Source organism: Chlorocebus sabaeus, chromosome 25 (genome assembly GCF_047675955.1).
Source record: "Chlorocebus sabaeus isolate Y175 chromosome 25, mChlSab1.0.hap1, whole genome shotgun sequence".
Classification (NCBI taxonomy): domain Eukaryota; kingdom Metazoa; phylum Chordata; class Mammalia; order Primates; family Cercopithecidae; genus Chlorocebus; species Chlorocebus sabaeus.
In genome coordinates, this window is record NC_132928.1 from 24240698 (window position 1) to 24264288 (window position 23591).

Genomic DNA, 23591 nt, shown 5'->3' on the forward strand with positions numbered 1-23591 from the left:
TCTGTCATGCCACATAGAATCATCAGAAACCTTTGTGGCTTGATCTTTGAAACCAATCCAGAATCCAGCTACTCTGCCCCACCCCCAGAGTAGTTGGACAGCTTCTGAACCAGATGCCCTGCTCACACCCAGTTCACAGCACTTTGGGAGGCTGAGGAAAGCCGGATCACCTGAGGTCAGGAGTTTGAGACCAGCCTGGCCAACATGGTAAAACCCCATCTCTACTAAAAATACAAAAATTAGGGAGGCGAGGTGGTGGGCGTCTATAATCCCAGCTACTCAGGAGGCTGAGGCAGGAGAATCACTTGAACCCAGGAGGCGGAGGTTGCAGTGAGCAGAGATGGGTGACAAAGCAAGACTCTGTCTCAAAAAAAAAAAAAAAAAAAAAAATTGGGATATCTTCACCTGGCTTAGCTGTCTCACAGGATTGCTTTAATGAATTCATGAAACAATGTCTACAAAAGCACTTTCTACGTCGGAAAAGTACAAAACCAAACTCGAGCTGCTATACAGTGCCAGGCACACAGCATATACACAAATGCTTGTTGAATGAATGAACATCCAAACATTTTCAAATGTCAACATGCATAAGAACTTGAGAAACAGTCTGTGTTGATGAGAGGACAATTTAAAACTATATGTGGAGATGGATCTGCTCTGGTGATCATCTAAGGTAAAAACAACTTTACATCAGAGTTTCCCTTGGAACTTTGATGCTGGAAAACCCACGGGGCCTCACATGCCCCAAATGTAGAATTGTTTGGTCTTCCATCATGTCTCCTTCTCTCACTTCCACTTGAGCTGTCTTCTCTTTCATCTGCCCTCCCACTGGACCTTCCAGACTCCTCCTTCCACAACAAACAAGCTGCCTCTGGCCCATAGTCATGCACTTGGGCCCCTGCAGACTCTTACTGCAGCTCCGCTTGCCCTGGAGCCCGCATTAATCGCAGTGATTTTTTTCTTCCTCTTCCTCCCTCATTTTGTGCCCTCTGGAGATGGGACCAGCATTCTACTGTACTCAGTGTTGCTTTAGCCCGGCCTTCTTTGAGGTCCCTGCCATTGCACTCTTCTCTCCCACCCTCCAGTCATCAAAGCTACCTGCTGCCCTCCTTCCTGACCACTGTCCTAGGGGGCATCTCCATGTCGTGGACAGCCCATCCCACAACCTAGCCTCTCAGCTCTTGCCACTGCAAATTATCTTTCCATTCATTCCTTGTTTGCCATGCTCTATGAGTATACTCGGATCTTTGTCTTCTCTATCCCATCCCCCAAATCGTAAACTCCAATGCCCTTTCCTATCTCTCACTCCTCTTTATTCTTAACATACCTGCTCCCTCACTCCTTCAGTACCCCCACCTCCTTTTCTCCACATTCATCAGCCTTCTCCTATCCCCACCTCCTTCTCTGCTAGCCAAGATTTCAAGCATTCTCTGACCCAAACCCCCAACTCCTCTGTCACCCTTACATGCCCTCCCAGCAACCCCCAACCCTGGATTAGCCAGATAATCGTTTAGCTCTGTTCCTACCCTCTGGCTAGGACCACTACAGAGAAAACAATGTGCAACCACTAGGGTGCTGCCAGCACAAATTACGAGCCTCTACAACACCAGACAGGTCACCCGTGAGTTCCTGCTCAGAGCCTTGCTCTGCCCCAAGCTAAAACTTTACAGCCCTTCTCAAGCCAGCCCTTCCCACCACCCCTACTATTCACAATAAACAGTTGCACTTTTGGTTTCTTCCCTCATAGAAAATAAAAACAAAGTAAGAATTCATTTCTGCCTCCCAAAGGTGACTCTTTGTGACCAAGGACCATGCTGACATCTGGATCTCACACCCTTTCACCTACTCACTGACCTCACCCCAGTGAGAATTCCCCTTCCTCACTGCTATCTTCGGTCTCTCCCTAATAGGGCCCTCTCCAGTCAACATGGAGGTGGGCTCAGGTGCTTCCTGACTCAAAAAAACCAACAAAACTAGACTGCCTCCACCTGATGCCCTCCTTCTTCCCAGCCAAACTACACACCTGCCTCCACTTCCACCCTCTCCTTAATCCACAGAAGCTGGCTTCAGGTCATGGTTCCCAATGACAGCCATTGCTTGCTACTGCCTATGCACATTTCCAAACCCAGATGTGACCTGCCCCTTCTATGCATTTCACTCTGATTACTTCCTCCTCCTTCAAGCTCATTTTTCTTTTGTTTTGCTGCAAGTTTACTTCTATCCATCTGACTGCTCTCTCTTAGGCTCCTGGTGCTTGGCCTGTCACTTATATGTCAGTTGGATCTGTCCACGGCCTCCTTCTCATTTGACACATCCTCCTTTGAAGACCTCACCCATACCCATGATTTCAACCTCAGTGCCAGCTCCCAGAGCACTGGCCCCGGCCCAGGACCCTACCCCACAGACCCAATTACCAGCTGGTCCTCCCTAGCTGGACAGCTCCCAAAGGCACCTGCAACTCAACAGGTCCAAAACTGAACTCATCACCTTCCCCTCAAAACATGCTCCTTCTCCTGTGATTCCTCAACTACAGAATTCCCCCATTTCTTTTATTTCTCTTTATTTATTTATTTTTTTGAGACTGAGTCTTGCTCTGTCGCCCAGGCTGGAGTGCAGTGGCTTGATCTTGGCTCCCTGCAACCTCCGCCTCCCAGGTCCACGCAATTCTCCTGCCTCAGCCTCCCGAGTAGCTGGGATTACAGTCGCCCACCACCATGCCTGGTTAATTTTTGTACTTTTAGTAGAGACCGGGTTTCACCATGTTGGCCATAGTGATCTTGAACTCCTGGCCTCAAGTGATCCGCCCACCTCGGCCTCCCAAAGTTCTGGGATTATAGGTGTGAATCACGTGCTTGCCCCAATCTACTCTTTATATTGAGACCTAGAGGGACCTCGTCCTGCCAGTTTCCTGCCTAGCACCCCTTGATAGCTTCATACTATTCCCAGACTCAACATGGCAAGGCCTTTTGTGATGTGGCCTCTGCCTACCTGTCAATCCCCAAAAGTGCTAGATGCTCTGGCCATAATGAACCCCTAGTAGCCCCCAGCACCAGGTTGTGTGCTTTTGTACATCCTATGCCCTCCCTTCCCCCTTCCCCTCTCCCAGTTCTTGCTTGGCTAAATTATTTAAGATTCAGCTCAATGGTTTCCTCAAACAGGTCTTTGCCAGCTCCTCACTCTCTCCTCAAGTCCCCTCTCCCTTGAAGCTCCCACAGCAGCTCCCATCTCTCTGTTCATTCACCCACTTGTCCCCCCTCTAGAGTGAGCTCCACAAGGACAGCAACACTGGCTTGTTCATTCTCGTAGCACAAAATAAGAATTCAATAGATACTTGTTACATGAATAAAAGAACGAATATATAAATTCATGAAGTGCCAAACTAGCTTCTCTCCTTCCCAAATCACCCTTCGTGGATTCCCTATCTTCTTTGGTTGGTGCCAATAGTAAAGATGATACTACTCTGGGCTCTATTCCAAGTATGTTATATATATTAACTCATTTAGTCCTACAACTGTACTATTATTATCCTCATTTTCAACTGGTGACACAAGCATAAAGAGGTTAACTGAGTAAGTGGCAGAACCAGGGTTGCTTCCAGTCTATGCTTTAAACTACTATACATATTGCTTCTTGATAGCCCATTTAAGGAAAACAAGTCAACATTAATACCAGTATGAAAAAAACACAATTTTGAAAAACAAAACCCTGAGGAAACAAAAATTAGCCATCCTGGGAATCATCTCTTTGTTTTTGGCCTAGTCACATCTGACTCCTTTAACCAAGGCAGATAACTCTGCAGGCGGCAGGGTGTCAAGATCTGCCAGGCAGGGCCCCCGGTTCAGCTCCCCAGATCTCAAGGCCCCTCAGCAGATGGCCCTTGCCTTTGAGTCTCCCACTGCCCCAGAAGGCCCACCTCACCTTGTCCCCGATGCCTTCGGCCTCCTCAGCCAGGAGGTACACGTTGCTGCCATCGGCCAGCAGCAGAGCAGTGTCGGTGGTGGAGGAAGAGCGGGGACGGCACTGGTGCTGGTGCAGGATGGCGGCCAGGCTGCTGTCCTGGGGGGCCTTCCGCAGCAGGTGAGGGCTGCCACGCTGGGGCTCCAGGGAGCTACTCTTGGTGCGCCGGCTGCTGCTCCCGCTGCTGCCGCCCCCACTGCTGCTGTGCAGGCTGGCGCCCCGCTTGATGGAGGGCCGGGACCGGATCTGCTGCAGCACACGGTTGAAGGCAGTGGGCCGGGCAGGCAGATCGTGCAGGGACATGGCGTAGGAGACGCGGTGCATCTCCGGAGAGCGCTCCTTCTCATCTGGGGAGTCATGGTCGGACATACCCTGCTGCTGCTGCTGCTGCTGGGAATCCTGAGACGTCTGGTGCTCCCTTTCCCGAGACCGACGGCGGCTGTGGAACAGGTGCTTCAGACCGTGGCCAAACATGGAGCCCTCTGACAGCTGCTGGATTTTCTGAAGGGGGAGAGATGAAGAACCCTGGTGAGTGGAAAGCTCTTGATTGCCTAGTCAGTGTGGGGTGAAGGTGAAGGGTCTGTCCTTGGTGGACTGGCATAGCTAATGCAGCCATCTGAACCTGGAAGATCTCTATAGATGGTATGTCGTGCATAAAAGGTCACTTTGCGAAAAGGTGGCAACCCAGACCCATCCTTTCATTCCCAAAGAGATGTGCCCCCATGGTTTTCCACAGGACATTCCCAATCAAAATGTAGATTCAGAGTTTCTAGGAATGATGCTCTCAGGGCTTCAGTCTGAGGCTTAATGGCATACATAGGTAGCACTTGGCTCATGGGGTTGTATCCCTCTAGATTGATACCCCCACCCCCAGTCCTTCCCTCCTTCCAAGTTAGACATCCCTTCAAGCTGTACCAGCTCTTTCAGGCCACCAAGCATTGATTTCCAAAGATGCCCAATTCCAACACTCCCCCAGGAAAATCAGGGTCGTACAATCAGGTTACACAGTTGTAGCAGACACTGCTAATTGCCTACCCAATATCTATTTCTCTTTCTTTCTTACCAACCAAACTGCAAGGACTTAACTCACCTTGCTAAAAATTCCTGCTTCATCAGACTCCCTTGCAGCTAGGAGTAGCCACATGACAGTTTGGGCCAACAAAAAGCAAGGTGAGTTTCTGGGAACACTTTTGCTTTCCTGATAAAGGCACTGGTCCTTTCCACATCTTCCCATCTGGAATGGGAATGCAGTGCCTAGAGATGCAGTGGCCATTCTGCAACCACAAGGTGACATGGTTGATGATGAGGGCCTGCACACAGATGGTGGAGCCCAAGGGACAGTCCTGGGAACTTGAAAGTCTATGGAGCCACCAAACCAGTTGTGAACATCTATCCTGGGATTCTTGTTGCATGAAATAAACCCATCTTTGTCTACACAACTGTAGTATGATTTTCTGTTATTTGCAGCCAATCTCATTCCTGATACGGTTGGCAATGAAATAAACTTTACTTCCATGAGCAAACCTTGTGACATAGTCAGTAATGTGCCCAATTCTTCAGCATACACATCGGAACAAGCTATCCAAATGAGTGTCTTTCCCCTTAGACCCAAAGAGGCCCTGCAACCCGGTGCTGCCCTGGCCACAGCCTTTCCTCTCAGCCCTGTCGCTGAGATTCTCCAGCTGCTCCTCCGGCAAGACTGCTCCCAGAGGGGCAGCTGGATGGCCTGCCAGGGCGAGCAACTGTGGGATAATTCCAGACAGCTGCTTCTGTCAGGGGACGGCTTATCTGGCCAGGCTGAGCCCTCTATGAGAGCTTTGGAGCCGTTGGGAGGAGGGGTGAGACTTGGAGGACCAGGAGACACCTCACATTCTGCAGCTCCTTAGAGGAAAACTCAGGACCCAGCGATGTGGGACTCAATGAGCCATAGCAGGATTTCCTGTGATGAACAACCTACAATCTTACCAGGCAGCCTCAATCATTTAAAAAATGTTCCAAAAAATTACACAGACTGGATTTTCTTTTTTTTTTCCCCTAGAAACAACCTTACAGAGCAGAAAATCTAGACCATATAGAAACCAAGAAAAAGCAACCTGACATCCTCTGAATGAGCTGACCCCACTCTTAGGTTACTTTACAACTCAGCCTTGAGTTTGTGCAGATGGCTGCACTTACAGCTGGATACAAATAACCACACCATTATGTATTTGTGTAAAATATTAGGATTTTCATTTTTCACCTCATTTGAGCATCCCCAGAATCTTCCAAGTAGGTGAGGCCCTTACATCACCCATTTTACAGACCAGATAAATGACATCATCACAACTCATCACGAACTAATGGTTTTTCATTTTAAAGAAGCTTTGTATCCTGCATTATCCCATCTGGTTTTCCTAAATAGTAACAAAACCAACAACTGGAACATCTCCTTTTAGAGATGAGGAAATTAAGGATACCACGATTCCCTCTCAAGAACTGAATTCTGGGGCAGCCCTTGAGATGCTAAGTTACACAATGCCAGGTTTTCCCACAGGAGTTACCATCCCCTGGGGGCCAGCTTGAGGCAGGATCACAAGGCTCACCTGAATCTGTGCTGGGAAGAACCAAGATGTCAACTCTGCCATGGACTTGGAATGGGCCAGATCCTGCAGTCTCCAGAACAGGGACACGCCAGGATACCTCCCTCTTCCCTAGGCCCAAGCTGATGCGAGACCTCCCTCCAGGTACTGTGATGGGGCCAGCTGGCTCTGGCATTTGCCCAGCTCCCTCTGCCAAATCGTCACATTCCATAATACAAATTGTCTTTCTAGCATTCTATTCCAGGTCTCTTCCTCTTCTCCTCCCATTCTGAAACTGGCTTCTCCAACACTGAGGATCCACTCAGGCAGAAAGAGTTTCCCTTCTAAAGACTTCAGCAGAGGTCCTAGAGTTCTGAGGCATTTCCTCTCCCCTATGCCTGGGAGGCCGGTGGAGGTGCCAGGGAGAGCTATGGCAGCCACTAATGTCTGCCATATTGCCTTGGAGCCTAAAATCTTTGGTCAATTTGCTTTTAAAATTTATACAACAGCATTTTGCAAAGTGCATTCTGATTTATACTGTCATTATAATCTGACACTAGCCTAATCTCAGGAGCTAGAAATGTGAGACATCATAGCATCAGTCTATTTTACAGATGAAGAAATGGAAGCACAGCATAGCTAAGTGGCTCATCCAAGCCACACAGAGAAATCCCCAACTTCTAACTGAATTTACCTTCATGGGCCCATACACCGATTTCTTTTTTTTTTTCCTTTTCTTTTTTTTTTTGAGACAGAGTCTCGCTCTGTTGCCCAGGCTGGAGTGCAATGGTGTGACCTTGGCTCACTGCAACCTCCACCTCCCAGGTTCAAGCACTTCTCCTGCCTCAGCCTCCCGAGGAGCTGGGATTACAGGCGTGCACCACCACACCTGGCTAATTTTTGTGCTTTTAGTAGAGATGGGGTTTCACCATGTTGGCCAGGCTGGCCTCAAACTCCTGACCTCAGGTGATCCGCCCACCTCAGCCTCCCAAAGTGCTGAGATAACAGGCATGAGCCACCACACCCGGCCCCATACACTGATTTCAAGACTAAAGTAGATAGGGTATTTGCATGCGTCCCAGAACAGTATCAAAGGCAGGAGCAAAACAAAAATGCCTGGGTCAAGGGTTGTTAGGTCCCCTGAACTGCAGTCGTGATCTGCCCATCCCATGTTATAGGACAAGACCCTCAACTATAAAGTCTTTACTTCCCATCTCCCTGAGCTGTCCTGTAGGTGAAGGAAATCTAAGGAAGTGACCAGGAGACCCCAGGACCTTTGCCCCAGCAGACCAAGGAGTCTATCAAAGTCTGTGGCAGGCAGGAGGGAAAGAACAAAAAAGAAGTTAAAGAACAATGTGCGGAGAGAGGAGATTGCTCCAAATGAAGGGGTTTTTCCTCACTTATAAGGTGCGAGGCGGGAACAGCAAAGTGACGCATGGGCTGGGCCACTTCTGTATGTGGGTGTCAGGGAGGAGATGGTTAAGGAGTTTTGACATAACACAGTAAGTGTTTAAAAAAAAAAAAAAAACTCAGCACATACACATAACCAGCTACAAGTTTCAGAAGTGAGGAAAACCATGGTGACTAGCTTAAGGGAACTTAGCCGCCAACGCAGCAGAAAGCACCACCTGCTCTGACTAACAGGTTCCAGCTCCTAAAATGTCACTTGCTTTTCCACATTGACTTTTGCTTTTCCCTGGCTGCCAGAAACCATTCTGGTGGCCAGATGAAGCCATGTAGTAGAGAGCTGAGAGGTGGGACACAAACAGGGCTTTCATGATCCATAAGACCGAAGCAAGAAGTGCCGTCCCCAGAATTGGCCAGAAGGTAGTCAGAAAGGAGAGCCTCCCAGGTTGAGTTGCCCTGGGGAAGGAAGTGAGGGGAGTTGGCTGTCCCTCCCCTGGAACTATCTGAAAGGGCAGGAAGGACCCCATCTCCTTGGGTGACATTGTCCTTTCAGGAAGAAAGGGAGGACTAGATGGCTTCTGAAAGATCCTTCCTGAGAAGGCTGTGGTTTCTGAACAGTTGGGCTTCATCCGTCTTTCTCCCTGGGTGTGGGTCCCCCAAAGGGGAAGTTTGCTCCAAAATCTGCAAACACAGCTGCATAAATCCAAAACTAAAATGCCTCGGGGTACAGTGTCATTGGCACCATCTGGTTAAAAATGACCAAAAGTGGTTTCTAATTTTTACAGGTCCCTGTGTTCTCAACAAATCCCAGGAAAGCTTAAAGTCACACTAATCTATAGCTAATTATCCCACCTGGCAGCTGACTGCATAGCCCTTCCTCCTACCTGGGTTTGAAACTCCTTCCGCCCCACCAACAGTTTGGCTGTGAGGGTTCAGTGGGGTGACTGGGTCACCCTGAGCCTTTGCCAGCCTAGGTCGCCAACGTTCCTCTATTTATAGGGTCTCTATGGAAACAGGGCCAGCATTAGAGAACTAATCACTGTAAAAACCCACAGAGTTCTACTCTCAGGATCCAAAGTGGATTGAAGAAGTCTCCAATTGCCCTTAAGAAGCTCTGGGTGGGGAGCCTGGGCGGGAGCAGGAGCGGAACCATTACCCCAGGTTTGGCGCTGATGATCACAGTGGTGTACAGTAGGCAGCTGCAACTGCTCAGGCCCACTTGGAGTTTCTATTGGAAACCCAGTGATGAAAGATTTTTGGAATCATTTATTTCTTTCTCAGCCTCACAGCTGACATTAAAAAAAAAAATCTCAACTCATAGTCACACGGGCAAATAATTCCCCCATTCTCAATTTTATTTTGATTCCTTTCTCCTTTATTGCTTAGAGAATTCTGCCTGGAGCCAAAGCAAGTGGGAAAAGGTCACCTCATCCACCATGTCTTTAGGCAGAACTGATTCAGCACACACCAACATAGAAGACTTTTATTAAAGTTCCCAGCATGGTGTGCCCTCTCTCTGCCTCTTTGCATCCTACCCATCCTTCACCACCTCGCCACTCCATAAAGACCTCTCTGATCACACCAGTCTGCAGCGATTTCACCCTGCTCTGAACACATAAGTGCTCATTATCTGCACCACTCATTTTGCAATTAATCGTGTACTGCTTTGTGACATCGCTTCCAGTGCTCTCTCCAACTGTTATCCAACTTCTCACCTGCTGACGGACGGAACCTTTGAGGACAATATGAGTGACTGGACAGCAGGAGCTACAGCACCTACATCTGTGTCCCTAACATTACCTGGCAGAGGCCTCAACACAAACATGTAAGACTGCTACGTAAATCATTTGTTCATTTATTTTTTGAGCAGCCACTATCCAAGTCCCTACAAATCCATCTTACAAAGGTGATTTTAATCCTTAGATGGCTATCTTTTCCAAAGACATAACCTTTCACAAATATTTCAAATGCTCCAACAGCCTTTTCTTGTGTCTAACTCAGATTTCTCCTGCTGTAGTTTAAACCCTCTTCTCACTCTATTATCTTAGTAACCGCCAAGATTGAGTTGGCTTGGGAGGAGATGAACACAGGCCAAGGAGCCAGAATGTGTGTGATGTCTTCAAGAATGGCTTAGGGCGGGCTCGGGTAGGGGGGCTCATGTCCTTATAGCCAGCTTTGTTTTCCCTGGTGGATATCACTCAGTTAACCTGGCTGGCATAAGGAAGTCTTTAGTCATTTGGTTTGAAAATAACTGTTCTTTTTTTTTTTTTGAGACAGTCTTGCTCTGTCGCCTAGGCTGGAGTGCAATGGCGTGATCTCGATTCACTGCAACCTCTGCCTGCTGGGTTCAAGCAAATCTCCTGCCTTAGCCTCCCGAGCAGCTGGGACTATAGGGGCACACCACCATGCCTCGCTAATTTTTTGTATTTTTAGTAGAGACGGGTTTTCACCATGCTGGCCAGGCTACTCTCGAACTGCTGACCTCGTGATCCCCCCGCCTCAGCCTCCCAAAGTGCTGGGATTACAGGCATGAACCATTGTGCTCAGCCAAATAACTGTTTTTCTAGCATAGTCACAAAAATACCTGTTATCCCCAACAGCTTTGTTCTAACTTCTTACATGAAGAGAGACTTAAGTGTTTGGCTGACAAAGGTGGACCCTGTCCAGTTATGGCCTCATTCCAAAAATGTACCATGCTAGTAGTCTACGGGGATTTCAAAGGCAGATGCCATTTCCTAAGGGAGAGATGAAAACAGAAATGAGTTTTGAGTTGGCCATTAAGACCACCACTGAGAAGCTGCCTGAGCCCTTTTCCCCAGCTCCTGATAACCCCATACTCTTTTAAAACTTCAACCCAAAATTTAGGTCCTATCAGATGTTTCAACTCCTTGTTGAAGGAAATTCTTAATGGGATTGGCAGTGAAGACACAATTAGATACACAAAAAGCAGCACATTCTGTAAATACTGAGCCTGCCAGACAGTTCCCACTAGAACAACTAGGGCAGCTGGGAATTAATCTAGAACTCAATATGTGGCAGGAGAACAGGGAGCTTCGTTTGCCACATGCTTTCCCATCGGTCACCAGTTCCCCCAGAGCCCACATACAGGGCTGCTCTGGATATTACTGAAGGTTGGAGGGGGTGGGGATGGGGCAATCCTGGGCCTTCCAACCCTCCGCCTGCCTCATAAGGTACAAGCGGGACAAAACAGGTAACTTCAGCATTTGCACTACCCTCCATTGTTCCTGACCATTCTAGTCAAACAGGGCAAAGACCCTACAAAAGCACTTGCTACCTCACTCCCCCCATTTGGAAAGCCCCTCTTCTCTTGTTTGGTAATAAATGTTCCACCCCTTCTTTAAAATCCTGCCCTAGGCTGTGCACAGTGGCTCATGCTTATAATCCCAGCACTTTGGGAGGCCAAAGAGCGTGGATCACCTGAGGTCAGGAGTTTCAGACCAGCCTGGCAAACATGATGAAACCCCATCTCTACTCAAAATACAAAATTAGCTGGGTATGGTGGTGCATGCCTATAGTCCCAGCTACTCGGGAGGCTGAGACAGGAGAATCGCTTGAACCTGGGAGGCAGAGGCTGCAGTGAGCCGATATTGCGCCACTGCACTCCAGCCTGAGCGAGACAGAATGAGACTCCATCTCAAAAAAAAAAAAAAAAAAAAATCTTGCTCTAAAGCCACCTCTTGCAGAACAACTTTACTGATAAACCCCCATAAGTTTCTGATTGCACTGCATGATGCATTAAGCACCCTTAAACTTATGTGTATTTCCACTATGGTTTTCTTGCAAGTATTTCATCCTATTTGACCTAGAAGCTCACCTGGAGGTGAGGCCAAATAACCAATTACCCATTTCTTTGTTTTTAGGCATACCTCAATTCTACCTCCTCTGATGAAACTTACCCCAGGCGTCTGGCTCCCACCTGAGATTGCAAGAATCTTCAAGCCTTAACATATCTACTGGGGCCTCAAGATGCAGCAGGCCCTCAGAGAGCCATCCCAACTATAAGCTCCTGGAGAGCCCCAGGAAATGCACACATCTTCATCCCACCCACGTTCTTATGAAGTAGTCTGTCTTCTCCTTCATTTAAAAAATGAAGAAACTCTCCACTCCCACTGCTTCGCTTGACTAACATTTAAAAAAAAAAAAAGGAGAAACTGAGACCTATAAATTTTATCAAAACCCTGAGCCTTGAAAATATATATATATAAGAAATAAACAAATAGAAAACAAGCAGGGGCTTCTCGGGAATGTCATTTTTTTTTTTCTTGACTTGGGTAGACGAGGTGTCTGTTTTGCTTCTGTTATTTAAACTGCACACATGTTTTCAGGCACTTTTATAAGCATGTTTCACAATTTAATTCAGCAGCACCTTTCCTGCTGAAGGTGGTCAGTATCTGCTGACTGCATGAACCCTTCTCTAGTGGGCTGTCCGCAGGAGCGCTGAAGGAACACAGGCCACTCACAGTGGGAGGAAGTTGCCTGTGACCACCAGGAAAGGCGGAGAGCCAGCAGGGAGAACCACACAGGACTCAGCTGTGACTTTCTCTCAGATATCTGGCTTCAAATTATTTTTCCTGCTCTTCACTAAGTAGGCAGGAAGACCAGTGTATGGTGTGGCTAGAACATGAGCTGGAACCCAAATGAGTCTTGAGTCAAAAGTGCTTCAAATCAGGAGGAGAATGATGGAATTTGGAGCTCCCCCTTTTTCTTCAGGGAAAGATATTAATACTGCTCAGAAATCTCCGGGGAAATTACTTACAGGGGCTTTTGTGAGAGGAAAGAGAACCTTAGGGGAAGTCCAGGGGGAAAGCTCGGGCCAGCATCCCCAGACACCTCCTTTCAGGAAAGGGTCAATTCTTCCCACTGCACAAGGGGTGAGAGAGGTGGGGAGGTTGGTAACTTCCTCCCATGCCTTCCGGCTTCCATCACATATCAGGACAGAACCAGCTCACCCTTAAGCTTGGCCACTCATCCTGGGTCTCAGAAGTATCTACCACACATTCACAAGTTTTTTTGTTTTTGTTTTTGTTTTGAGATAGGCTCTTGCTCTGTAGCCTAGGCTGGAGTGCAGTGGCATGATCATGGCTCACTGCAGCCTCAGCCTCAACCTCCTGGGCTCAGGCAATCCTCCCACCTCAGCCTCCCAAGTAGCTGGGACTACAGGTGTGTGCCACTGCACTTGGCTAATTTTTGTATTTTTAGTAGAGACAGGATTTTACCATGTTGGCCAGGATGGTCTCAAACTCCCGGCCTCAAGTGATCCACCAACCTCGGTCTACCAAAGTGCTGGGATTACTGGCATGAGCCACCCACCGCTCCTGGCCCGTATGCTGTATTTTTAACAGGAATGTGTGTTCCCTGTCTGCAGTATTCCCCTCAGCTCCCCGTCTCCTCCCATATGCAACGGAACTGGGTTTTCTTGCTGTAGAATTCTGGTGTACTTTTGGTCAGCCAGCACTCTCTATGGCTTAGCAACCCCAGTATCTCCTCCCAACAAGCAGGGAATCTGTTAGCAGCAAAAGACTGGACGATAAGGACAAATGAATCGAAACATGAACTCGAGTGGTTCAACAGGAATTCAAGCTGCAAGTGGCTGAAGAATGGGACTGAATTGTTGCGTTCCTGTTGTGGGAGTGTCTACTGAGATTTTCCCCGAAGGTCCCACAGGTGTGTGGAACAGTTGAGAAGCCCTCAATGTATCTGCATGAGCCTCCTGTGAGGCAGTGTCCATTTTTAGGTTATTTTTAATTACAGTTTTAAATTTTTTAAATTTTTTTTTTTGTTTGTTTGTTTTTGTTTTTTTTTGTTTTTTTTTGAGGCGGAGTCTTGCTCTGTCGCCCAGGCTGGAGTGCAGTGGCACTCTCGGCTCACTGCAAGCTCCGCCTCCTGGGTTCACGCCATTCTCCTGCCTCAGCCTCCCGAGCAGCTGGGACTACAGGCACCTGCCACCACGCCCGACTAATTTTTTTGTATTTTTAGTAGAGATGGGGTTTCACCGTGTTAGCCAGGATGGTCTCGATCTCCTGACCTCGTGATCCACCCACCTCGGCCTCCCAAAGTGCTGGGATTACAGGCTTGAGCCACCGCGTCCAGCCTAATTACAGTTTTAAAATTGCTGTTTAACTACTACTTTTCACTGGCCCTTCCCACCCTATAATCACAGATCCCAGGGCACTGTAGCAGAAATTCACAGTGCACAGTAAGATGGTCCACAGTGCTAAAGGACCAGAGGGAGACCATAGGAGCCCCTGAAACCACGGACTGTCACTAAACACCATTCAGATCTCTTTGGCAAAGATAAAAATTCTCTCCTCTTCCCCTACCTCCCCAACCTCTATGGAGGTGCTTTATACAGTGTCTCTTATTTTTTTGTTTGCCCCAAGATGATTTCTTCCAATGCACTTAATTCATCACAGCGCCTGGAGCTGTCATGACAAAATAGAAGTGGGACTAAGGTACCAAAAGTTATTATCTCCAAAGTTTAAAATGAAAACAAAAGCAAACCAGACTGCTTATCTGCCTTGACCAAACACAGGTATGAGGTAGGGAACATTAAAAATTAAACACCCTTCTGTGGTACCACCAACAAATCTAAAACCAGTCAACTTCTACCCAGTTCCAGAGCCAATAATGGAATTTTTCTATCATTGGAAAACTGTAACAGTATTGGAAAACAACTTTTCCAGAAAGTTTGGAGGGGCTGGGCACGGTGGGCTCACACCTGTAATCCCAGCTTTTTGGGAGGCTGAGGTTGGGGAATCACTTGAGCCCGGGAGTTTGAGACTGCAGTGAGTTGTGGTCATGCCACTGCACTCTAGCCTGAGTGACAGAGCAAGATCCTGTCTCTAAATAAATAAATAAACAAGTTTGGACACACTCCGATATTCTTAGTCCCTTTCCCCAGAAAAAGGCTTAGAAAAGTTGGGTGATTTGCCTGAGACCACACAGCAAATCAAACTGTGAAAGTCCCCAAGTCACATCTGGTTGGAAGTCCCTTGCACCCGGTAGTAAACATGTTGTGATGAAGCAGACAGAGGTAAACAGGAAAAGCCCTGCTGTTTCCCTGAGCTCCCACAAGCAGGCTGCCGCTGAGTTTTCTGCTCCTTACTGGGTCCACATTGCTGGGTTCAGTGGTATGTTTTATCAGGGGTGGGGGGGGGGAACCTCCATTTCTTGCACCTGATTCCAATTCTGGTTGAGGGCAGTTTGGCAGTTAATACCAAATGTATAGTTGTTACTACATCTGCCCCTGACCAGAATGAGGGCATTGCCAAAAAAGAAAAAAAAGAAAGATGATACAGGAGAGTGGAAATGAACAAGCTTAAGGCATCCCTTAAGGCGTTCCCCTACAGAGACACTGCAGCCCCCATGCCATGACCAACCCATCTTCCTCATGAAGGCAACTGGGGGAATAAATGGCGAAAGCAGTTTCCACTGCTGTCCTGAGTTGGAGAGTGGGGAATTTCCAAGACCGCCTCTCACAGACTCAGCTGAGGGTCTCATCTGGTCAAAGAATCAGGGTTTGCTGGACCGGGTTCAGAATGAGGCTGAAGTCAGCAGCAGAAGGCTAGCCTCCTCCCTACAACAGCATTCAAGGGACCCCTTCCCCTTCACCATCTCACTTAAAACAGGAACTACACCTCCTGACCACATGGGATGGACTCGGGGGTGACAGCAGAGATAAACACCAAGGACTCCCTGGGTCTGGCAAAAGCTCAAGCTTCCTGTGCAGAGAGAGCCTATCCCACAGAGATCCTCTAGACATAAGGCTAGCCACGAAGCTCTGAAAAGGACAGCGGCAGAACCAGAGGTCAGATTTGAATAATTACTGCAAAATTTAAAAAATACACATAACAATAACCTAGTCGTCCCCCTTTTCACTCCTCCCCAAGGCACACAGACAGGTAACATACACAGGTAAGAGCACACACACTCACCTGCGCTCTGACTTCCTGACTCTGAGCCGCTCAGGCCAAATGAGGAATGTCATTGGCTTATTCTGGTGAGCTCCTTAGTGGCTGCTGCCATAGGATACAGGCTTTATTAAATGCAACGGAGTCCTTTCCGTTCCCCTAGCCCAAACCCCGCACCTTCTCTGGAGAAAATAACTGAGGCATCAATCTCCAAGGCATCTAAGTTCCTTCCTTGGGCTGACATCTCGCTCAGCCGGACGGTGAGCTGGCTTGAGAAGCCTGAGCCTGCAGTCCCTGTGGCAGTTCCGGCAAAGGTGCATTATTCATCTCAGCTGCTGTTTTAATTGATAGAGATATATTCAAGACAGCTCGCCAATTGTCTCGGCAACCTCAGGCCAGAAAATAAACATCTCCATGTGAACAGTTCTTTCGGCTTCTGGTTCTAGCTGCCGTCTCAGCATGTATGCAACTTGAACTGAGGCCCCAAACCAGCCCAAGCACTGCTCCACCACCTGTCAGTTCTCCACCCTGGGGGTTGGTTCAGCAGCAGGCAGAGATCTCTAAGCACTATCTTAACCTCTGGCTCCACCTAACGGCAGGAAATCCACACCCCCTGTTCACAGACCGGCAAACTGAGCTTCATCCAGGAAGGCGCTCAAAGATCCGGATGCGGCGGGCTCACGCCTGTAATCCCAGCACTTTGGGAGACCAAGGCGGGTGGATCACCCGAGGTCGGTTCAAGACCAGCCTGGCCAACATGGTGAAACCTCGTCTCTACTAAAAATACAAAAATTGGCCGGGCGTGGTGGCACGTGCCTGTAATCCCAGCTACTCGGGAGGCTGAGACAGGAGAATCGCTTGAACTCAGGAGGCGGAGGTTGCAGATCGCGCCACTGCACTCCAGCCTGGGCGACAGAACGAGACTCCGTCTCACGAGGAAAAAAAAAAAGATCCCAATGGGTAGAGACTTACTCAGCAAGGAAAACTAATGGTCACCTGCTGTCCACTTTTTGGTTAGCATCTTGGATTTCTCCAGCCCTTTGTCTGCGAATAGCACTTCACACATTATTCAAACAATCTCGGATGGGTGAGTCACTAAAACGTTTGCTGAATAATGGGGAACAAACACAGAGGCCTGAAATGGAGCTGAAAGACAGAGGCACAAATGGTACCTGACGTCCCCCCTGGGGTGCCAGCCAAGCATCCGCTCATCCTCTCTGACCTTTGCCTGACTTCCCCCCTCACTTGTATCCTGTTAAAGCACTTCTGCGTGGAGTGGCGAGAGCTAAGTCGCTGGCTGGGCTTGCCGGGGGATGGTCTGCTCACCTTTAAATCAGGAGGCTTGCTTCGGGGACCTGGGTTGGGCGCCGCGGCAGCGCCAGCGTCTGAAGTTGGCCCGCCAGCAGAGTTAGCACCCGTGGTCTCCCCAGGCCGGAGGTCCGCGCCCGGCAGGTGGGAAGCGGCATCTTCCAGCCCAGCTCCATCCTCCTCGCCCTGTTGTTGCTGCAGCTCGTCCGATCTGCACCTCTTCATGTTGTATGTGGGTCGGCAAGGGGAATCTGTCTTTTCAGCGCGCCGTCTTAGGGAAGACCGCACCCCCTCTTACACTCAGAAATGAGGCCTGGGGTCTAAATTATTAACAAGGAGGGGAGATGGCAGACCACGATTTCTCGAATTAAAAAAAAAAAAATTTTTTAAAGGCGGGTGAGGGAGGGGCGAGAAGGGGGAGCCTTGGTTACAGCTTGGAATAGTTCATTTCGACCTGGGGAGCGAAGACAGGTCACAGTCGAGGCTGGGCAGCAAGAGTCCTTGGGCAGTCATTGCAGGAGGGAGAAGGCAGACAACCCCTGGCCCCCAAACTTTCTGCTTCAGGGCACCGGGAGGACGGAGAGGAGCTGGGCGGCACAGCGCATCCCTCTCGGCCGGCCGGGCTGCGGGGCGAGGCGGGGCGCGGGGCAGCCGGCCGGGCAGGTCCTAGTCGGCCGCCCTCGGCGCCGGCTGCTGCTCCCGGCCCTGCAACCGGCCCCTGCCCCGCATGGGCCGGCCGCGGAGGCCGCAGCGCGCCCGGCCCCCTCCCCGGCCCGCGCGCCCCGCTCCCCGCCCGACGCGCTGCCTGCTGCAAAGCCGCGGCCGCGGCCCGAGCCCGCGGCGAGCGCGCAACCTACCCCGCCCGGCTGCCTCCGCCCGGGAGCGGGAAGGCGAGGCTAGGAGGGAGTGACAGCGGCAACCGGCCAATGGGAAGCCGGCGGGGCTGAGGGGGCGTCGCGCGGCCACGTTTTTAGGGTTGGTTGCACCGTGCGATCCCCCAGGAGAGGGCTGCAGGGCGATGCTGCTGCGTTTTTGCATTGCAGAGAGCTGGCTGCTGCGCAGGGGCCAGGGCAGCGGGCGTGGGAGTCGCAGTTTCGGCGCCAGCTTGAGGGACCCTGCCGAGGAGGGCTTGCCCGGGATTTCCTCCACCCATTCGCTTTATTTGGCGAGAAGGGGCACAAGAGGGATGTTTATTATCACTGCTTTTTGGGGCTCTAACTTTGCACCTTCTATCCATAAGGGAGACACCTATCCCCTCTAGGATACTTGGTCTGAGTTAAACCTATGCCTACATTCAGAGCTGCAAATGCTAAGGGGAGGGGGTGTTCTCTCCTCATCGTCCCGTCCCCCGCTTTAAGTGCATATTTCTTAATGAGACTTTACTTGGCATAATTTATGCTCAGAAATTGGGAAGAATTTCATATAAAAACACAATGACGTATGTGAGAGTTCCATACAAACTGCGAAGCAGCTTTTAAATAAGAAAGGGTATTAATGGCAAGAGGTTGCTACATATAGAAGTGTAGAAAAGGAATGCTGTCTCTCTTTGCATAAATCTCAGCCAAACTGCTGAGTAATCTGGAAGCAGAAGAGAGCAAACGTTGGGGTTACCAAGATATGGAGAGTAGTAATAATAACCCCATCTGAGTATCTATTGTATGCCTCCTGTGGACACAAAGGATTTTACTCATCCAGCAACTAGTGGTTCTCAAATTGTGGTTCTTGGACTAGCAGCTTCAGCATCACCCGGGAACTTGATAGAAATGCAAATTCTTGGCCACCAGCCAGACCTACAGAATAAGAAGTAGTGAGCCAAGAAATCTGTGTTTTGACAAGCCCTCCAGGTAATTCTGACACACGCTACCCTTTGAGAACCACTGGCCTAGACAGTGAAGGGACCACACGGTCTTTAAAGGATTTTACAGTTTGCCAATCTCTTTCACATCCATCATGACATTGTAGCCTCACTTCAGTCTCACTAGTCGGAATTTCTTGACTCTGTTCTGTCTTCTTCCCATTCCAACCACTCATTTTAATGTGTATCCTAGAAGAGACTAATTTGTTAAGAATTTACTTCAGCCAAGCAGCTACTTTCTAAACTAGGCAGCTCCACTTATAGAAGATAGGAATTTAGGATGGGCTGGGAATGTAGAACCACCCCCCACATCTACCACAAAGAATCAAGCACAATGTGGAAACACAAAGCTATAAGCCTTTATTTAGCATTTTCAATGGTGAGGGGATGGCAGGATGCCAGTGTAGACCGTGGGCAGGACTAGACAGAACCGGAGGGGGCAGGTTCCCATGGTGCAAGGTTTCAAGCAGAGGAATATACTGCTCCCTGCCTGACTTGGCCCAGGTAAGTGCAGAGGCCCCAAAGACCCTGAGCAAGTCTTGAGGGGCATGCGGTGGCCAGCAAATGGTGAGCATGCATTGACACATGTTCATGACCTAACTTGAAGCCAAAGGAGAGTGAAGGGATTTGGTTTAAGGAAGGGATTTGGTCTCGTTTAAGGAAGCAGAGAGCATTATAATTTTGAATTATGCCTTGTTTCTATACTAGATAAAAGTTGGTCTTAAGTTTGATTTTTGTATTATATACATACAGCATGACAGCCACATTTTCTACTTGCGGTCATATTTGCAAGGTATGATTCAGGTCAGCAAAAAAGTCTGTGGTGTGTTTCATAAAATCAGCTAATACTTTACATTCCATTTTGGAGAGGTAGCATAGCATAATGGTTAAGAGCTCAGGCTCTGTGGCCAGACTAGGGACAAATCCTAGCTCTGCTCCTCACTGACCATGTGAGTGGGAACAGGTTATCTAACCTCTTCATGTTCCAGTTTCCGAGTTATTTGGAAGTAGGGATAATGACAGTACCTACCCTACAGGATGTTGGGTAATATATGTAAAGCACTTGGACATTGCCTAGCAAAGAGTGAAGGGCCATAGCTTTGACCACACACGTCATCCAGTTTCAAAAGCGTTGCACATTTCACTCCAATGCTTCTATCTTCGGGAGTTCAAATGTGTCCCACTGATTTCTGAGTTTCACTGAGTGTCATATTATGGAATAAATATGCTACTGCCAAATAAGTTTGGATGAGAAGTCTGTGTAGAGACCTGAGTGACCTATAACCACCAATTTGAAGCCAATGGCAATTTTTCATTAGTCGCCGTAAATTCTTGAGCACCTAAGAAAATCAGAACTTGAAAGTACTTTGGTTGGTTGAAATTTCGTTTACAGCATTGGATTATTCTATCGTTCTATGTTTCTCTGGGAAAATATAGGCACAAATTATGTTTTGATATTCAAGACAAGACAAAAGTTTGCAGATACACAATGCAAGTGATTACATTTTCTATGTAGGAGTAGCATTTCCATTCTGTTTTGGCACACCTAGTTAATTGTAAGGAAATAGCATGATTTAGTGGGAAGAATATTGGTCTTGGTGTCAGAAAATTCATGTAAGCATTCTAGTTTAGTTACTTCTTGTGAGCTTAACCTCTTTCACCCTCGGTTTTCTCATCTATAAACGGGGGCTAATACTATCTATCTTCACTGGTTATTATGAAGATTAAGGTAGATAATGCATGTGAAAATGCTTGACACATGGTATATGTGTAGTAAACCTAAGTGAAACAAAAATAATTAACTTGGTCAAGCCCTCCGTATGCCATATGAGAAAGAATTATCCCACTAAGCTGAATGGTTTTTGTGAACAGAAATCCCAGTTAAACTAATGAAAGGGAACACTCTGGTAGTATCAAATTTGCTAAACCAATAAGTATATAAACAAGAAGTATAAAGGGCAGAATTATGGAATCCTGCTCTCTTGTCAACACCCAGTTCATTTAGTTTGATAAATGGTTGAAGCTTTCATTATAGAGGATAAGGTGCCAAGATCAACAAAGTGTAGAGTAGGGTTTTGTTTTGTTTTCCTTCTTTTTGTAAAAGCAGTTAGGTCTGAAAAATAAAAGGCTTCTCTTTTTGCCAATAGTAAGAAGCTTGCAGATTATCCAAGGCAATTCTATGTCCTATTCCATAGCAATACTTAAAAAAACATTTAAACATCAAATGGATAAATGGTTGTCAGTGTGCTATTTTAAGGTTTAACATACGGAGTAGAGTGATTCAAAGGTAAAAGTACTCTCTAGAGGGACTAGATATAACAATTTTGGTCACTGAATTTTGATACCAATATCATTGCACATACTCATTTGTTAATGTAATTCTCTTCCCTTTTTGTTGGAGATGACCACTTCCACTCAATGCACTCCTTAAAAGAAATTGAGTTCTGTTGGATTAGGAGTAGTAAACTATGCAAATAATCCTTAGAAAGATTGCCTGGATTGTTGACGTTGTCACAATCCCACCACCTAAGTACAGGCTTTTTATTGGCTATTGTAAAAGGAAGGGAGGACCAGGAAGGCTCTGTATCACTCCTGATTGGAGAAAACTCTGCCTAAACCAAATTTTATCCTATTTTTTTTTATTTGAAATGTACTCAGCAGCATTTCTGACATTATTACCTTTTCTCATATTATTCCATATATTATTAGCCATATTCCATATGTTTAAGTAAACTTTTTTTTGTTTCAAGTTTTAATCAAAGCTTTTACATAAGATTACTTTATTCCTGCATCTTCTCAATTGTTTCTTCCTCGTATTTGCCCTTTTCCTTTCCTACTTGGCGAGATTTGGCTTTCCGTTCAAGGATCTTTTTGCGGTCTTTGTCCAGTTTTAGCCTAGTGAGAACCACCTTGCTGGGGTGAATGCCTACGTGGACAGTTGTGCCATTAGCCTTTTCCCGCTGCACCCATTCAATGTAGATAACATATTTCTTCCTGTAAACCTGCACTACTTTGCCAATTTGCTGACCTTATAGTGTCCTTGTACAACCTGAACTTCATCATCCTTTCGGATGGGCATGGATCGCACGTTGTACTTCTGTCTCAGCTCTTTGGAAAGTGGGGAAGACATATCTTCCTGCGAATGTGGGAAGGTGCATTGAAATGCCTTTTGCGATTCTTGCTTCGGTCGGAAGTCACAAAGGGATTAAACTTCATTTTGGCCCCTCCTGCTTCGGTGATGGCCGCAAAAGGCTTAAGTAAACATTTTAAATGACTGCTTAATGTTCTGGTTCTGTCAACTGAAGATATCATGGTTTAACATACTATCCACCTTATTCTTTGACATAACTTTTTGCCTTTAGAAATAAAGCTGCCATTACTATATTTATGCAGAAATTGTATACATTATTTCATTCAAAACACAGAATCTCTGATACCAAACTGGCAAGGTTTTATTTTTTTATTTTTATTTTTTTTTTTGAGATGGAGTCTCGCTCTGTTGCCCAGGCTGGAGAGCAGTGGCATGATCTTGGCTCACTGCAACCTCTGCCTCCCAGGTTCAAGCGATTCTCCTGCCTCAGCCTCCCGAGTAGCTGGGATTACAGGCATCTGCCACCACGCCTGACTAATTTTTTGCATTGTTAGTAGAGACGGGGTTTCTCCATGTTGGCCAGGCTGGTCTTGAACACCTGATCTCAGGTGATCTGCCCGCCTCGGCCTCCCAAAGTGCTGGGATTACAGGCGTGAGCCACCATGCCTGGCCCAAACTGGCAATGTTTTAAAGGAGTAAGCAAATCCAAATTACTAACCTTGTGATCATTTCTCTCACAGCATCCCTAAGACTTACACAGGAAATTCCAATGTCTGTTTCATTCCTGGGGTGGGTGAATCTCCTATCTGTAATATGAAACAGCAGGAAGTTCCTGCTTCTAATTTCAGGTAGGATGCATATTCTTTATTCTGGTTGCTTCTCTGTAATGGGAGAAAAAATGATAATCATGGCAATGAACAGAGGAGGACTGTGAAGCATAAACTTAAACCCTGATTGTACTACTATGTGTGAAAGCCTGGGACTGGTAAAACGGCTGCTTTGTGCCCTTTCCCATCTCTATAGGGAATCCATACAAACCTCTGGACAATCTGTTACTTAAAGCTGAAAATTCTAGACCTTAAAAAGAAAGAGAAAATATCAGCTTTGCTCAGAGAGAATCGATTGTTTATTATTTTACATCTGAAAATAAATATCTATGTATAATCCTATGTGGTACTTTTAGATATAATAGTAAGAGCAAGTCTCCACCATTTGAAGAGAACCGCAGGTGTTTGACGTTTTGCTAGGAACCTTGTGAACACTCTCCTGAAACAACCCTACAAAGTAAGTGTTATTCCTACTCTACAAATAAGAAATAGGCTTAGAGAAGTTGCAGCACTTACAAATAGGTCCAAGATCTGTACTGAGCTCCGTCTGACTCTAAAGCAAGCGTGTTCAACCCCCAACCCACGGACCGCACGCAGCCTAGTACGGCTTTGAATGAGGCACAACACAAATTTGTAAACTTTCTTTCTTTTTTTTTT

The 23591-nt window shown here is 47.4% G+C and overlaps 1 protein-coding gene, 1 long non-coding RNA gene and 1 pseudogene across 3 annotated transcripts in view; 1 reads left to right on the plus strand and 2 right to left on the minus strand.

Moving 5' to 3' along the window:
- The window catches only part of TMCC2 (transmembrane and coiled-coil domain family 2), a 45198-nt gene extending 27187 nt beyond the window's left edge, over positions 1-18011 (minus strand). The window contains exons 1-2 of one of the 2 annotated variants that reach the window (XM_007988754.2): positions 17180-18011; positions 3919-4458 (exon numbers count right to left, since the gene is read on the minus strand). In XM_007988754.2, coding sequence (XP_007986945.1) covers positions 3919-4458; positions 17180-17386 — 747 coding nt within the window. In that variant the 5' untranslated portion in view covers positions 17387-18011. Of the gene's footprint in view, positions 1-3918; positions 4459-15877; positions 16465-17179 lie in introns of those variants that run through there. The other variant, XM_007988755.3, reaches the window with a different exon arrangement.
- Positions 8976-12215, plus strand: LOC140710187 (uncharacterized). Its single transcript, XR_012091131.1, has 3 exons — positions 8976-9083; positions 9309-9760; positions 11804-12215. It is a non-coding gene; the product is annotated as an uncharacterized lncRNA (long non-coding RNA).
- Positions 18012-21737: 3726 nt separating the features above from the next.
- Positions 21738-22284, minus strand: LOC103230236 (large ribosomal subunit protein uL24-like; annotated as a pseudogene).
- Between the last annotated feature and the right edge of the window lie 1307 nt (positions 22285-23591).